The 17889-nt window shown below is 44.6% G+C and overlaps 1 protein-coding gene across 1 annotated transcript; it reads right to left on the bottom strand.

The window, feature by feature from the left end:
• Positions 1–1613: 1613 nt before the first annotated feature.
• Positions 1614–16194, bottom strand: LOC147911480 (RCC1-like G exchanging factor-like protein). The gene is made up of 8 exons (XM_087428032.1): positions 16171–16194; positions 8579–8713; positions 8391–8394; positions 5811–5906; positions 5299–5307; positions 4034–4100; positions 3410–3461; positions 1614–1745 (listed from the first exon to the last, which is right to left on the bottom strand). The coding sequence occupies exons 1-8, from the start codon at positions 16192–16194 to the stop codon at positions 1614–1616; spliced, it is 519 nt and encodes a 172-aa protein (XP_087284158.1).
• Between the last annotated feature and the right edge of the window lie 1695 nt (positions 16195–17889).

The following is a 17889-nucleotide window of genomic DNA, read 5'->3' as shown; positions in this document are numbered from 1 at the left end:
CACACCAACGTGTACTCCCCACCCTTGTGTGGGGGCTGGACCTAATGACTTGCTTCTCACAAGCAGAGGGCCAGCAAAAGTGAAGGGAGGTCACTGCCCAGATTAAATGAGAGAACACTGGCTTCTGTCTCACTGGCACTCCGTCTTACCCTCTCATTTGGTCACTCTGACGGAGCCAGCTGCCATGTTGGGAGCTGCCACATGGAGAAACCTACATGGCAAGGAACCGAGGGAGGCTTGGCCAGCAACCATTTGCCGGACAAATACCAGCAAGGAATTGGGGCCCCTGCATCCTGCCAACAACCATCGGTGTGCTCCTGGAAGCAGAGCCTTCCCAGTGGAACCCTATGATGACTGCAGCCTTTGAGAGACTCAGAGCCAAAGACCCAGCTAAGCCCCCCCCAGATGCCTCACCCACAAAATTCAAGTGGTACTTCTACGCACTGCTGCTGGCAGTATCAACTGGTAAAAGTTCTGGAAAGCAATTTAACAATACATTCTGACAACAATAAAAATATCCTACTCCTTTGACACTCCTGGGATTTATCCTAGAGCAATAATCCAAACGAAAGAAAACGTCACGTACGCACACAAGATAAATGTCATGATATCTCCAACAGCCACTGCACTCCGCCTCCAAAGAAGTATGCCACCTGACAACAGGGAAATGCTTACATAATTATTTAATAAATTGGTTAAAGGAATAATTAATTATGATAAATTAAATTGATGCTATAGCATTTAAATATTAAACACTGTTACTGTGACAATTTCACCACCATGGAAAAATGCTTTATGTAAGTATAAATGATAAAACAATCATATAAAACCACACCTATGCTGTGATTACTGTATACAAATGTGCACACATGGGGGCCGGACCGGTGGTGGAGTGGTTAAGTGTGCACGCTCCATTGTGGCGACCCAGAAATCCCAGGTACAGATCGCAGGCTTGCACCGATGCACCGCTTGTCAAGCCATGCTGTGGTGGTGTCCCATGTGGAATAGAGGAAGATGGGCACAGATGTTAGCCCAGGGGCAATCTTCGTTAGACACAAGAGGAGGATTGGCATCGGATCGTAACTCAGGGTGAATCTTTCTCACCAAAAAAAAGAAAGAAAAGAAAAAAAATGTGCACATATGAACGAGGACTGGAAGAAAATACTAGACAATGAACAAAGATGATTTCATGTGCTGGTAGGATTACTGAGGATTTCTTCGAGATTTAATCTTATATTTAGTGGCCCTCCCTTCAGAGCAATATCCGAAACAAAAGGGTTAAATATACAAGCTTGAGAAAGTTTCTCAATCATTGCTCCCTGCATTAATCACATTCTTCTCAAATCAGTGAGCATCAAGCTCCTTTTAGGGGACACTTGTATTCTCTTTGAAAGCCTTACACAGTTTCCTGTCTCTGCTGAGAGAAAGGCTCACAGCTCCTCTGCTGAGAGGTGGCTCTAATCCTCCACCCCATCTTTTATCAGTTCCTCTCCATGGGAGCCGGGGTGAGGGCACAGGGAAGGGACAAACAGAACAGTGGCCCCAGGAAGTGATAAGAGAGGTAAGGGTCAAATGAAGGCAGGGATGGTTCTAGCCCATGAGAGCCCCACTGCTCACAGCTCCATACTGCACCATCCCAAGGGGGTGTAATGTCCACTACCTGTTTTCCCACCTGCGTCCCACCCACCAGAATAGACTTCTCCTTTATCCGTTAGGAACAGACTATGGTCCTGACCACAGACGACCTATCAGACAAACAGAAGGAAGGCTGATGAGAAGAAATCCTTGGCAGCCCAGTGTCCTGCTCAAGGGACCCAAAACATGGGAGCATTCCCTACTGCTCCTGAGCCCCGAGGGAGCCGGGGCCAGGCAGGCTGCGCCACACAACCTCCATTTCTGATTCTTTCTCACTCCACTGCAGCCTGGTTTCTGCCTGTCCCTCCACTGACGCGGCTCTTGCTAAAGGAAAGGGCCAGATGTCATAAGGAGAAAACCCAAGAGCTCCTCCATCCCAGTCCATCCCTGAGCAACCACTCCCTCCTCCACAAGCCTTTCTCTTCCCCATCCCTCTCTTCTGCCTCTCCAGTAGCTTCCAATCTTGCTCCCTAGCTCAGCCCTACTCCTTACCCTTCAGTGTTGGCATCCTTCTCCAAGGTCTATCTTCTGCCCCCTTCTCTCCTACTCTTCACACTCCCCTGGGAGGCTGCATCCATTCCAAGGCTTTCCCTGTCACCTCTATACTGTTACATCCAGTCCCGACAACTCTGCTTAGTTTCAGACCTGCTTTTCTAACTGCCTAATGAAAAGCACCATTTACTAAATGCTTATTATGCCAGACACTGTGCTAAGTCAATAACCAAGAACACCTAATAAGAAACCGAACCTCAGAGAAGGTTGGTAATTGCCCAAAGTCATCCAGTTAATATGTGGGGAAGCAGGGACTTGAATTCGCATCCATGGGACTTTCAAGTCTGTGCAAGAAGCACTATACTGAAACTTAAAAGCAAATTCACTCTCTACCTCCTCCTCACTGCTCTCTCCCAGTCAACCCAAGCCTGCTCCTCCTCTAGGACTCACCCATCTCGGTTGAGAACATCAGCAGCCACTCATTTGCCAGTGGATTCAGGCTCCACTCCTTCTAGCTCACTCCCTGGACCTCTTATCAAGCCCCAAATCTGGTCATTCCCCCTTATATGTCTCTCTACCTGTCTCTTCTCCCCATGCCTTCCCAAGTGGCCTTCATCACCTCCTCCCCCAACCCTAGGAAACCCTGCATTGCTCACTCTCCACCTGTCTTCCAGCCTATGCCACAGCACTCCCCTGTAAGCATACCAAACTCCAGGGTCCCCACATGCTCTCAGTAAAGTCTCCACCTGTCCCGTCCCCTCTGCCATGAAACCTTTCCTACCACCCATCCCCAGTCTATCTGGTAAACTCCTCTGCCACCTCCTCCCCGATGCCTTCTGTCCCTTCCATTCCATCTCCGGAAGACTTAATGACTCCCCTTTGTTACTCTTATAGCACTTTCTGTATGCATTCATTTATGTATTTAAGTATTGATTATAGATATCTACCATGTGCCAGGAACTGCCCCAGGCATGAGAATAAATGGTGAACAAGATAAATCCAGCCTGGAACACAAACAGCGCTGGGACACACTTGGGTACAGCTAGTTTTTTCAACTTGTCTCTCCCACTAGAGTGTTATCCCCCCCAAACCTTATTCAACTTGGTACCCCATGTTCCACTACTGTACATCCTGGCCTACAGTAGCCAGGGTATAATTTGTATAAAATAATTTATTAATTCAGAAAATTCCCTTAAAAATTTCCCTTCACCCCACCCTAGTTTCCCCCTTTCAAAAGTGCCCCAGGGGGCAGAATGAGTGGCTCTCAGCCCACGCCTCTTACCCAGACCACCTGTCCATCGAAGGCCTGCGTTCTGTGGACTTTGTGACTTCCGCTAATGGCTGAGGGCAATCTGGGGAGAAGCAAGAGATATGGTCATGGTAAGCACTGTGGGGTTCTGGGGTCTCCTCTGTCATTCCTTACTGGCGGCCCCACACACACACATAGTAACTGTTAGGGAAACTCTCTAGGTCAGAAAGAAGGCAGAGTTAGTCACATGTGCGAAGGTGAAATAATACAAACTAAATCGCTTGATGATTTTAATATGCTGCCAGAGGTGAGACTGGTGTTTAGACCCACCAGCATAACGCGAGGAACTAGAAATAGAACTGAAACAGAGGAATTTTTGAAGTTAATCAATTTGGCTAAAAATAAAGAAGGAATCCAAAGAAGATCCAGGCATTCCACTCAATGCTCATACGCCCACCCTCCCATCAGGCTGATGCACGGAGCTCCCTCTGAGATGGAACAACACTCTCCACAGCTCTCCGGGGAGCACTCACTGCTCTACTCAGACATGAGGAACCTTGCTTGGTACTTCTCTGTGGCTCTATCACACAGTAATCACTCCAGAGATGTTTAATGCTCAACACAACTTGGGGAGGGGTACTCCTTGTGGGAACTCACCTGTAAGGTTCATTTTCCACAACCTTCCTTCCACATTGTCCGTAATAGCTGTTGCCCAGGCTGAAGACTAAAGAATACCACCACCAATGAAATCAGTTCTACAGGTTTGGGGAATCTGAGAATGTCAGGAATGGAAGGCGGTCTGGAAAGTGGTCCTGGTCCAACTACTCACCCAACTGCCACTGGGTTTCCTTCTCCAATATTTCCAGCCAGTGCAGGCACACCTCCAGGCATGCTGGGGTCCAGACATGCTGCAACAGGCTGGGCCACCTGTACTTTCCCTCTGCTTCCCCTCTGGGCTCTCGTTCTGCCTCTCAGGAATTCCATGAGAGGTAAGCACCTCCTGTGAAAGGCCTCAGCACCCCCATGTCTTGACATGAGTACAGCCATGTTTGGCCGCTCCATTGACCTACAGCCACCAGCACAAAAAGAAATGCAAAAGCTGCTTTCTGCGTGGTGGGAACTGGCCCTTCTCCCATGGACATAGTTGCAATGTGTAAAAATTTCAAGGCCCTCGGGCGCCGCAGCCTGGGGCTGACTGGCCATCTGTGCCGGGCTGGGACGATAACCACAAAAACAATGCACGTACACAACTACTGGGCTGTGACAACAGCCAGGTTGCTCAGTGCATGTACGCCATTGATAACATTTTGTGCATGGAAACACTGAATGCTTGCTCTGTAAACTCTGTAACTGCTTATATAAACTGCTGGAAAGCGAGGCCTGGTGAGAGTTCCACCTGTGGAAGGGACGACTAGCCCAGGACGTGTGATTCCCACACACCTGTGTCGATTGACAGGACTCTCCCGGTAGTGGGGCGTGGATGTTGTGAGTAATTGATTTATTGTGAAGTAATTGATCTGATATGTTCTCTTTTCGGTCAACCTGGTGTTTCTCTTTCTTGTTGCCTTGTGTCATTTCCCTTCAGTCGATCTGTTGTTTCCCTTTCTGATCGAGACAATGTTTTTCCCTCTTATTATATGACCTATTCGAATCTACCTCTATCTCAGCTGATCTGGTGTTTCCCTTTCTGATGGAGCTGGTGTTTTTCCCTCTTATTATTTGACCTATTCAGATCTGTTGGGGGACTATCGCCTTTCCTATCCTCTGTATAATAAAATATACCTTCAGTCCATTTGCTTGGAGTGGAGTTTCTTTTACGTCTCCGATCGAATGCCCCGAACCGCTCATAACACCCCATTGCTTGCACCTGTCACCAGGTTGCCCTCAAGGCCAAGTCCCCTCTGGAAAGAGTTCCTAATCACCACCTTCGCCTTTTCCTACAAAGCACCCTAGCCAGAAAATGAAATGTGGTGAATTTCATTAAGTTGGCCTTCCCTGGAATAACCGCTTTTTTGGAGATGGTCGGGGTTACCCAGGAGCCTGGACCCTGAAAGCCCCGCGTCTTGGAGGAAGTGTTAGCAAACAGGCTTCTCTCGGTACAATAGAAAAGCCCTTTACACACGTAGCCCAGCTCAGTGACTTCAGAACAAAGGCAGGCATTGATGAAGCTGCCTGGTGTGCACTGTCATGTTTATATATATCTGAGATTTCCCAAGAACCACAGGGAGCAGAGAACAGAAAAGAGTCAGCCAAGTCTGACCAACACAGTCTCTTGAGCCATGCTCCTGATCTGCTTGGGAAATTCCAACAGCTTCACAATCAGATGTGGTTCAATCAAAGGGGCCACTTTAGGCCCTATGGCAAGAAAGTGGTCCCCCCACCCTCCATCAATCTAGAACAGGTCAATTCACGTCCTTCACTGTCTTGTCAGGACGAGAGTGGGCTCTGGCGCAGGAGACCTGTAGCACCTGTGTCTCCTGAGGTCTGTCCAGAGGCAGTGGGATGGGTGAGAGCTCCAAAACCCACGCGTCTCCCCTCTCTGAAACAAACACAACCAGGGTGAGTGCACTGACGCAGAGTCAGAGCACTTCTAACATGAGAGATGACACTGCCCCACCCCCACATTGTTACACAGTGAGATCAGAACGACTTACTCAAGCCACATAAGTTAGTGGCACAGCAAGGACCAGAAGCCTGGTCCCCAAGTCCAACCCACTGCACCACACTGCCTCCATGACACATGGGGTTACTGAAAAGCATCCTTAGTCTTATTAAAGAAAGCTCTTCACATGTCATTTCACACCATTTGAATTTTTCAGGAAAGTAAAAGCAATAGCCACTTTCTGCAATAACCACTAGGATTTCTCGGTACAGTGAAGAACAGCACATATTATATGGCACCACTTCTAATAAAAGGAAGCAAAAAGAATACATTTGTAGATGCATTTGCTTGCACATGTATTACATCTCTCCAGAAGGATAAACTGGAAACTGTTAACACAGGTTGTCGACAGGGAGAAAAATCATGATGCTGGGAGGACAGAAGTGGAAAGCAGACTCTTCATCATATGTTCTATGGCGCCATTACGATTCTAAATTATGCAAATATGTTATCTATTCGAAATAGAAAATTTTAATTTTTAAATAAGCAAGTAAGAGGGAATGTTGTCTAGAAGTCACTCTAAAGAAGAATCTTGGGGCCGGCCCGGGGGCACAAACGGTTAAGTGGGCGTGCTGCGCTTTGGCGGCCCGGGATTCGCTGACTTGGATCCAGGGCACACGCCGATGCCCCACTTGTCACGCCATGCTGTGGTGGCGTCCCATATAAAGTAGAGGAAGATGGGCACAGATGTTGGCTCAGGGCCTATCTTGCTCGGCAAAAAGGAGGAGGATCGGCATCGGATGTTAGCTCAGGGCTGATCTTCCTAACAAAAAATAAATAAATAAATAAATAATAAAGGATTTAAAGAAGAAACTTATTGCTCTTTATAATCCTACAGGAGAGGCAAGATTGGTCTATGTAGGGAATTCCTCTGACAGGTCTTAAACAATGAACTTTTGACTATTTACAATGGAGGCTGGAGTTGAGGAGAAGATCTGCAAACTCACTGGTTCTCAACATACTCCTCACTAAGAATCCCCTATCTTCTCCTATGATCCCCATCTTTAAAAACATCTCATCTACCAAATAAATGGCATTATGACTATTATAATAATACACTTGCCCATCCATATTCATCAGTGACTGATATAATTTGCAGACAGAGCTTTTGATCTGCATGAAATAACTGGTTTATCACAATGGGATGATGTGATTCTAGGCAAAATCAAAGAAAATGGACAATGTTGTTAGCTCATATTAGTAGCTGAAAATATGAAGTACTTTAAAATACTGACAAGTGATTCACATCCCCCATTACTATTTGCATGGACCCCTAAGGGTCTGGGAAATGTTACTATATAACATTGAAAGGGAAACTGGCTCTAGCTCCAACTACCAATTGATAGAAAATACAGAGGACAGAGGATCATGTCAAACAGCACCACAGGGATGCATTCACCAAACTGCAGACTGGAAAAATCTATAGAATAAACAATGTGATTTCTTCGTTAAATACATTTAAAGGAAAAAAGATTCAAACAGACTTAAAAGACTATAAAAGTCTTCTCAACCACTTGCAATGTCTAGACCTTATCCGGCTTTTGATGCAAATAAATTTTTAAAAATAAAATAAAATCTATTGACACTTATGAGACAACTGTCAGTGTGAACACTGACAAACTATTTGATATTAAGGGATTACATTGTTAATGATTTTTAAGTGTGATGCTATACTTACCACTCTTTTCAGTCCTTATTTTTTTAGACATGTACTGAAATATTTATGAATGAAATCAATTTTCTGATGATTTGCTACAAATTTGCTGAGGGAGAACATGGGGGAAATGCGTAAAACAAGATCGTCATGAGCTGACGATGGCAGAAGCTGGTGACGGCCCACGTGGTGCATTATCCTATTCCATCCACTTCTCCATATGTCTACACTCATTCATAACAAAAGATTAAAAGAAATGTCATTTGGCATCGTACAGCCAATAAAGACTTCAATACTAAGGGTAAAAGGATTCTGATATGAAATTCAGTGAAAAAAGGCAGAAAACAAAATATACACTGTGATCAAAATTCTATAAACAGTCATTTGCATACAAATGAGGGAAGAGGGAAAAAAATGAAAAGAAAGATTTGTCCAGTATGTATTTCTGGGTAATTCTCCTTTATTTTAAAAAATATTTCATATTGTCCTCATAATATTGATTGACTAGTGTCTACTTTTGAAAATATAATAAATCATTTCTAACATTTTATAATCCAATTTCAAATATCTGGAATAAAGCCTCCATCTTAAGGCTTTCATTGAATATTTTGCCCAGACCACATTCTAGGCACTGTAGAGTGTCTCAGGATATCTCAAGTTAGGAAACAAAGGTCATCACTCTGGGGCCAAAAGATAACATCCCTACTTATCAGCAAAGGACCGTTACCAAGCAGGCTGAAAATAATCTAGTCCAGATAGTTCCAAACAATGTGCCTTTCAAGACTCCATCTATGTTGTTGTTATGGTGTGCTTTATGTCATCAGATTCTTGAAAATCAGAGGGAGCTTCCTCAGCGAATCACAGCAGAAAAAGCCAAGGGGAGAGCCTCAATTTTCTCTTTTTGGCTCCTGTGAAATCCAAACTGAGAATCTTTGTTGAGTTCCATCCACCAAATTTGCGTCCCATCCTTACTTTTAGAGGACAGCAGTGTGAATCCATGGCCACAGGCGGCAGGTGAAATCTGAAAAACGAGTTCCCATAAAGCATTCACTGATCTGGGAAGTCCAGTTTTTTCAGCAATAAATGGCAGCTTGTTTACCCATTCCAAGAACACACACTATTAACACAGCAACCAACACTTATGGAATGTTTGCTACATGTTTAGTGTTTGAGATGCACTATCTGATTTCATCTTCACACTCACCCAAGGATCTAGTTATCAGATCCTCCCCATTCACCAAGACACAGTCTCGCAAAGCAGTAAAGTTGAACATAAACTTCGTTTTAATCTTGGCAACACCAGAGGCTCTACAGCTGGTAGACTCTGACCAGTTTTGTGACCTGACACAGACTGTTTGACCTCCCTGTGACTGTTTCCCTCTATGTGAACTGGAGTTCAGAATAATATCTCTCTTATTGGGTTGTTGTCAGGACTAAATGAGTTAATAGAGCTAAAGCCCCTACAGTGAATAGTAGCTGACTTAATGTGTAAGAGCAACAGCACGTACTCACTATCATTACTGGTGGTAGTAAGAGGAGTAGTCGATAGAGGAGAAAATCGAGGCTCCTAGAGATTAAGTAACTTGCCTAATACAGTCACGTGGCTAAGAAGTGGAGGCTGTCTGATTCCAGAATGCACCCTCTTGACCCTGATGCTGCACTGTGACATTCTCAAAGCCCTGCCATGAAGAAGCATTCATACCACAGCCTCAGCGAAAGTGACACATTCACAGCCCAGTGACTCTGTTGGGTGTTTCACCCAAACACGATGTGATGTTATCAATCCTCACTTTCACGGGCCGCATGAGGAAACTGAGGATTCGGTAGGGCTGAAGCCAAAGGCAGCCTGGCTTTAGAATCGGCTCCTTTCCCATAAAACCCAGAGTGAGCACCTTCACGGGTGGCCTGGGATAGTCCTAACTTACACCTGATGTCCCCACGTTCACTCTCAAACAAACTGGACGACAAATTCTATGGTCACCCAAATGATGTCCCACTGTCTCTTGGCTGTTTACAGTTTATCACAGGCCTCTGTAGTCAGTATCAGAGACTATATATAAACCTAATCCTTAGGAAAAGCCAGCTGACCAATAACGAGCAAATGTGAAGAATTTTCTTGGCGGGGGTGCCTGCCCTGTGGACTAGTTCCCAGTGGGTGAGTTCATCGTGCTCTGCTAGGGGGGCCTGGGCTCGGTTCCAGGATGCAAACGTATACCACTTGTCAGTGGCCAGGCTGGGGCTGCAACCCACATACATAATAGAGGATGATTGGCACATGTGTTAGCTCAGGGTGACACTTCCTCAGCCAAAAAAAAAGATTTTTTTTTTAATTGCAGCAAAGCCTGAAGAAAGCTAGCGACATATATCCTTTAAATTTGACTTGTTGGTGACTTGTTTAATCAAGTCATCACAAAGTGACATATCCTTCCTTTTGCCCTGTGATATTTTCTCTCCTCACATTCACAGGGAACATATACACATGCATCCTTGTGTGAGTCAAAAAGGTCAGTTGCTTGGCCTTTGGGAACAGCTCTAGCTCCACAGAAACAACACACTGGAGAGGCTGGAGGCAGCCCCTGACCACACGGCAGGAAACATAGAAAAGAAGCTAGTCCACAAAGGATGCCCAGCACTCTATGCTTTCTCTCATTGCTTGTGGTAGCTGTTGATTCAACACTCAACAAATACTTGGTGAGCACCTACTGTGCTATTAAATCTGCTAGTATGAGAAAAGGCTTCGAACAACACCTGACACAGAGTCAGCATTCAGTAATGTGTGTTATAATAATGTGCCAGCAGACGACTTCCAACTACAGTGGAGTGAAGAAGTTAGTGAAGCTCTCACCAAAAAAGAACTACAAAAATGGACAAAATTATTTAAAAAACACCACTTCACCGCCTGATAAATCAATAAAACACAAAGAAACTGAGGAATTACTCACAGAAGACTGCAAGAACTACAGGTAAGAACAGCTGGAGTCTTCAGACTTCTTGTCTTGTGCTGTTCTGTCCGCCCCAGCTCAGTTATCACAGAAGTTTGAACAGGGCAGGGCTGGCCATGAAAACCTTCAGCTTTGTTGCCAGAAAGCACAGACTTACATTGGATGTTGAAACTGGAGGGTGCAAACTCATGCCCATCAGCAAACTAGTAGGAAACAAACAAGTAAAATGCACAACTCGACGAGCCTGATTGCAATCCTGATTGGGGCAAGAGGAAAGGCAGACCAGCCAGAAATTTCATGGGAAGATGCTAGAAAGGAGAGAGTGACAGAAGCCTCTGCCCACATCCACGGCTGAATGAGAAACTGAACCAATGGACACATGAGACCTTAGCACCAGTGGAATGTAAAGATGAGGAGACTGGAGAACAGGCTGAACTTTGATGTGGTTCCAACCTACACACAATCAAAGGTAGAGGGTAGAAACCTTAGAAGCTCAAGGTGTTTGAGCATAACCTCAGCCCAAATCATTGGCTGACCACAAAGTGATGCAGACTGGGGGCAACCCTCAGTAAGTCAGGCTAAAAAAATAAGAGGGAGGGGGACAAAACAGAAACCAAGCAAAGACATCAGTGGCCACGCACAGCCCAGGAGGCTGAGGCTATAGATCAAGTCCAAAAAATTTAAAAAAAGAAGAAAAAAAAAACCCTCAGCATAAAAAATATCAGAATCCAAAGTTTTTATTATATCATGAAAAACTCCAATTTTTAACAAAAAAAATACAATAATTAAGAAAGAGTGACATATACCGGGGGGAAAAAGCAGCCAACAGAAACTGACACACAGTTGACCCAGATGTTAGATTTTTCAAAGATTTCAAGGAACTGTTGTTCAAAGACTATTTTAAGACCATGTTAAAAAACCATATGAATACATGATGACAATGACTTGACAAATACGGATGCTGAATACAGAAATACAAACACAAAAATCCTAAATAGAAATTCTAAAGTTGTAAAGGAAAATAACAAAATAAAGAATTAACTATATAGACTCAACAGCAGATTTGAGTGGGCAGAAGAAAGAATCAGTGAACTTGAAGAAATACCAATAGAAAGTATTCATTCTGAAAAATAGAAAAAAAGTCGAAAAGGAAAACAAATGGTGCTGCAGAGACCTGTGGCACAACATCAAGTGTATTAACATTCAGGAAATGGGAGTCTCAGAAGGGCAAGAGAGAAAGAAGCTAGAACAAAACACTTACAGAAAGAATTGCAGAAAACCTACCAAATTTTATGAAAAACATAAATCTACAGATCACAGATGTTCAACAAAACACAGTTAACCTGTTAAAAAACAAACTCTGGAAAGCATCCAAAGAAAATGGACTCATCAGGTACAAGGCAACAACAATCACATTCACGGCTCACTTCTCATCAGAAACTATGGAGACCAGAAACGAATAGAATGACATATTCAAAGTCTGAAAGACAAAAACTTTCAACCAAGCATTAATTCTATATCCAGCAAAATTACACTTTGAAAAAAATTGAAGCTGGAATAAAGACATAACCAAACAAAGACTGACAGAATTCACTGAGAGCAGACGTGTCTGAACAGGAACTAAAGAAGCCCTTCAGGCTGACAGGAAATGATAGCAGATGGTCAGTAACAATCACAAGAAGAAATGAAGAACATCAGTCAAAGTAATTATAAAGGTAAATATAAAACACTGCACAAATATATTTTGTCTATCTTCATCCCTTAAGAGATTTAAAGGACAATCACACAAAATCATAATTATAAATTGCTTTGCTGGGCTTCAATATATAAAGATGTGGTACGTATCACAACAACCACACAAACGAGAGAGGAGGAAATGGAGCAATGTTGGAACAAAGTTGCCTTAGTTGCCTCAGGATTAGGTCACTAAAAACCGGAAGTAGATTGTGATGAATTAAGACACATATTTTAATCCCAAGAGCAACTACTAAAACAAACAAACAAAATATAGTAAAACACCCAACAAAGGAATTTAAAAGGTCTGCTAGAAAAATACCTATTAACCACCAAAGAAGGCCTCAAAGGAAGAGTAGAGAGATAAAAACGACATAAAGAAACAAACAGCAAAACGGCAGATATGATCCGACCACATCCGTAACTACATTCAAAGGACATGGATTGAGCAACGTCAGTGAAAATAGTGGAGCAACAAAAACACGGGGAAACTCTCAGAATCCACTTTTCAAAACTCTGACAAAGAACCAAAGACTTCAAGCAATCTGGGGGAGGTTCACTCCAGGAAAGCAGCTGACTCTCAGTCAGAACAGCAAGCTTGGTCGCATTTCAATCTGTCCTATTCCCATCCACCTCTCCTCAGCTCTGCAGGGGCCCTCAACACCAACAGCTCACAATTTCAGTGGAAATCAGCAATCTGGCAGCCACAGAGGGAAGGCAGAAAAGGATTGGAACAACTGCAAAACCCCACTCCCAGAGAACTCGCATTTGATCTGCCTGGTGGTTCCCTGCAAGACCCCATTAACAAGGCTCTATTTTTCTGACCTGATGCAGATATCACCAAGAGCAAACAGCCTTTCCTCCTGGGATGGTTGTTGAAAACAATGAGAGGCTAATGAGGAACACTGAAGCTGCCTGGGTGGTGCATAATAGTAGGAGCAAACAATAGATTAACCCAGAAACTATCAACCAACTTGACCTGACATCTCTAGAACACTCCACCCAAACAACAGCAGAATCCACATCCTTTTAGAGCACACGTGGAACATTCTTCAGGATAGAACATATGCTAGGCGAAAAAACAAAATCTCAATACATTTCAACGGATTGAAATTAAAGTATGTTCTATAACCACAACAGAATGAAATTGGAAATCAAACAATAAAGAAATTAGGAAAACCATAAATATTTGGAAATTAAACAATTCTAAATAACTCCAGGGTCAAAGAAGAAATTCCAAAGAAAACTGAAAAATACTTGAAGGTGAATGAAGACAGAAGAAATACAACATATCAGAATTTATGGGCTGCAGTTAAATAGTGCCTAGAGACAAACTCATAATTTGAGCTTTAAACTGAAGTTTAAAGCTTGTAATGTAGCTTCCAATACCTAAGTTACAAAAGAAGAACGACCTCAACACTAGCCAAACACTCCACCTTAAGAAACTAGAAGAGCGAACTAAACCCAAAGCAAGCATTAAAGGAAATAGTAAAAATTGAACTATAAATCAATGAAACAGATAATAGAAAAATCAATAGTGAAAATGAATTCAACCAAAATTTGGTTCTCTTAAAATATTAATAAAGTTGCCAAATCTCCAGCTACACTGACCAAGCAAAAAAGAGAAAATTCAAATTACCCAAATCGGAAACTAAAGAGAGAAGATCACTACCAACCTACAGAACCGTGGGAGATCATAAGTGAATACTACAAAGAACTTTATGCCAACAAATTAGATAACTAACAAGGAAAGAACACATTCCTGGAAAGACACAAATTACCCAAGCTGACTCAAGAAGAGACAGAAAATTTTAATATACCCATAACAAGCTTAAAAAAATTAAATTAGTAATAAAACTAACTCTTCTTACCAAGGAAAGTCCAGACCCAGATGACTTGCTTCACTGGTAAATTAACCCAACATTTACCTAAGGAATAACACCAATTCTTCACAAACTTTTCCAGAAACTCATTCTGTGAGGCCAGGGATATCTTCCTACTAAAACCAGTCAACGCCATCACAAGACAAAAATCCTCAATAAGATGTTAGCAAAACCAACCCAGTGGAAAAAGGATTATTGTCCAAGAACAAGAGGAATTTCTCCCAGGAATGCAAGCTGGTTTAACATCCAACAATCAACTAACGTAATATATCCTATTCACAGAATAAAGGACAAACATCACATGATCACCTCAACAGATATTCAAAAAGCATTTGACAGAATGTAGTCCCTCTTCAGGATTTTAAAAAAGAAAAGAAACTCCGCACAAGGTAGGACAAGAAGGGAACTTCCTCAACTTGAGGAAAGGCATATGTGAAAACCTTACAGCTCACATCACCAGCAATGGTCAAAGACTGAAGGTTGTCTCCCTAAGATCAGGAACAGAACACGGACAGCACTTCAATTCAACACTGTACTGAAGGCTCTACCCAGTGCAATTAGGCAAGAGAAAGAATCAGGGACATCCAAATTGGAAATAAAGACGTGAAACTGTCTTGATTCACAGACAACCAGACAACACAATCCTGTATGTAGATAACCCTAAGGAATACACAACAACATATAGAACTAGTATACAAGTTCAGCAAAGTCAAAAGACAGAAGGTCAATATACAAAAACCAAAGGTATTTCTATACACTAGCAAGGAACGCTCCAAGAATTAAGTTGAGAATACAATTCTATTCAAAATACCATCAAAGAATAAAATGCTTAGGAATAACTGAAACAAAAGAAATGCAAGACTTGTATACTGAAAACTACAAAACATACTTGTGAGAAATTAAAGACCTACTTAAATGAGACTTTCCACATTCATGGATTGGAAAACTCAAGAATTTCTAGAGGGCATTTGAGCGAAAATCAATCTACAAATTCAACATGATCCCTACCAAAATCCCAACAAGTACTTCTGCAAAAACTGACAAGTTAATCTTAACATTTATGTGGAAAATCAAAAGACTCAGAATAGACAAAGCAATTTTTAAAAACAAGAACAAGCAGGAGGACTTACATTTCCCACTTTCAAAATTTATTATAAAGCTACAGTAATCAAAAGAGCATAATTTTAGCTTACGCATAGACATATAGATCAACGGAACAGAACTGACAGTTCAGAAATAAGCCCTTACTCTTTACAGGCAACTGATTTTGACAAAGGTGCCAAAACAATTCAATAAGGAAAGGATAGTCTTTCAACTAATGAACCTAGGACAATGGGATATCCACATGCAAAAAGACCCCTACCCCACATCATACACAAATACCAACTCAAATGGCTGGACCATAGACCTAAACAGAACTAAATCTATGAAGCTCCAAAAAGAACATATAGGAAAATTATCTTTGTGATCTTGGGTTAGGCAAAGACTTTTTAGACATACCAAAAACACAATCCGCAGCAGAAAAAGTGATCAACTGAATTTCATTAAAATTTAAACATTAAAAAAAAAAGACACGTAAGAAAATCAAAAACAAAGCCGTGGACTGGCAGAAAATATGTGCACATACCATGTATATGAAAACGGACTCTATCCAGCACACATAAATAACTCTTACAAGTCAATATTAAGACAAAACAATGCAACATGTCATTCCTCTGGAGCTTCAATGCCCCGTTTCTCTTGATCTCCCCTTTTCAGTTCAAGATCGCTTGTTACTCTTGACAGACAAGTCAGAAGCCAAACTGGTCCGATCTGCTGCTTTTTCATCCCGCATCGAGATTCCCACAAGCATCCCCAACAAGAGCCTATCCTAAACACCTCGTTTTGCTCTTCTCACTGTTGGCTCCGAGAGAAGCCACCTGCAGGTCGCCCTCTGCTGCCATCTTTTCAAACCTGAGTCAAGGCAGACGCCTCCTGTGCAAACACCCAAGTGTGTGTGCAGACCTCCACTCTTCCTGGCTCATCACTGTACCTGCTCCAGTTAACGCTTCCTTTCCCACTGGTCCACTGACTCCAACCGGAGCACAAGGTCCCCGAGCTTGGCAGCCGGCTGTCCTAACATCAGAACATCCGGAGCCCACGGCCCGAGTGTGGAACCCACTGTACGTCCCCCTACCAGCTGTGGGGCCTGCGGCCTGTCCCTTGACCTCTATGAGCCTCCCTCTGCTCCCTGTAGGGACAACGCTGACCCCTCGGGAAGGTGCGGATGCCGCGGGCCGCCACAACCCCACCTTTTCCGCGCCTCCATCAAGGCGGGCAGCGCCCCTGCCGCCTCCCCATGCCGGGCCTGCAGCGGCTCGAGGGGCGCCCTCCCAGAGTCTCACCCCCCAGCATCGCAGCTTCTCCAAGAGGCCGAGGGCCCAGGGAGAGGCTCGGCCAGGAGCTGGGCAGCACATAGGGTGGCGGCCTTGTGCCCCGACAAGCTGTAGACCCCACGAGGATGCGATCGGCGCGGGCCATGCGCTAGCCCACCTACCAGACCACGGGCCCGCCCACGGCCTCCGCCGCCTCCTGTTGGCTCCGCGAGCACACGGCTGCCATGCAGAGCCCTCGCCCCTGCCCTGGGCAGCCCAGCCGGGGACCCAGAGTGGCCCTCGCTGCCGGCGCCAGCCCCGCTTCATGCCTCCAGGCCACCAGGCGAGGCCAACCTTTGTGCCCCTTGACCCCAGGCCCCTGCGAATGCGCCCTCCGCCAGGTTTGCTATTGGCTGAAGGCAGAGACGCTGAGGGCCCCCAGTGGCGCAGCCAGGTGGGTGGCTGGGCTGGGCGGAGCAGGGGACCTGCGATCCTCAAGGTGGTGGATGGGGCCCCGGTCCTGGCCCTGCCACCTGGTTCGCGACCTTCCTCCAAGCTCCAGCTCTGCCTGAGCGCTGTCCCCTCCCCGCGCAGCACACATTCCCCGTGCATCTGCCGGGCTCGGGCGGGCACAGGGCGCTTTCCTGTCGCTAGGCCCTTTGCTTCTTGGCATCAGCCAGGGAAACCCTGGACGGGTGGCGCCCTCCGCACATCTCCAGGTAAGTCCTTCCCCCTGCCCTGTGTACTCCCTTTGCCTCTGTCCGTCGTCATCTCTTCCCTGGCCTTGTCTTGGGTGTTCCCCGCCCCCATCAGCTACTAGGCCACTCAGTCCCTGCTCCAGCCACAGTGAGCTAGAGGGTAGCTCTTCCTATTGGCATTCGCTGCCAAAAACCCTGCAGGCATTCACCGCTGTCTTCCACAGTGCATCATCCTTCCCGGCTCACCTCCTTCCTCAGTGCTTCATTCCACTTGAGCAGAGGGCTCCACTTGTGCCTTCTGATCCCAGCGCTGTTTCAGGCCTCCCTACTTTGCACGCACTGCCTCCAATGCCCTTCAGATGGCTGGCAAACCCCTAGTCGTCTTCTAAGATCCAGCTCAAGCACCTCCTTTGAAATTCTGTGAAGGCAAGAACTTCAGTTCCTTCAGGTTGTCCTCAACAATGTTGTCTTCCTACAGGTGAGCAGGCGGCCAGGAACAAGGGGTGCCCTCCTGAATGAATGATCAGGAGTCTGGGGCCCTGGGTTCTAGTCCTGCTTCAGCTACTGACTAGTTGTCTCCCTTTTC

The sequence above is a fragment of the Ceratotherium simum genome, unplaced genomic scaffold, assembly GCF_057802395.1.
Source record: "Ceratotherium simum simum isolate JZ-2026a unplaced genomic scaffold, ASM5780239v1 HiC_scaffold_43, whole genome shotgun sequence".
Classification (NCBI taxonomy): domain Eukaryota; kingdom Metazoa; phylum Chordata; class Mammalia; order Perissodactyla; family Rhinocerotidae; genus Ceratotherium; species Ceratotherium simum.
This window is presented reverse-complemented; position numbering and strand designations above follow the sequence as displayed.

What these genes read in the sequence shown, in the direction of transcription:
- LOC147911480 (XM_087428032.1), bottom strand. Translation starts at nt 16,194, where the DNA reads ATGGCAGCAGAGGGCGACCTGCAG. An exon ending in GTGGAAAATGAACCTTACAG is followed by an intron (nt 3,462 to 4,033) that starts GTGAGTTCCCAC and finishes CTCAGCCATTAG; the next exon opens with CGGAAGTCACAAAGTCCACA. An exon ending in TCGATGGACAGGTGGTCTGG is followed by an intron (nt 1,746 to 3,409) that starts GTAAGAGGCGTG and finishes TTTGTCTGATAG; the next exon opens with GTCGTCTGTGGTCAGGACCA.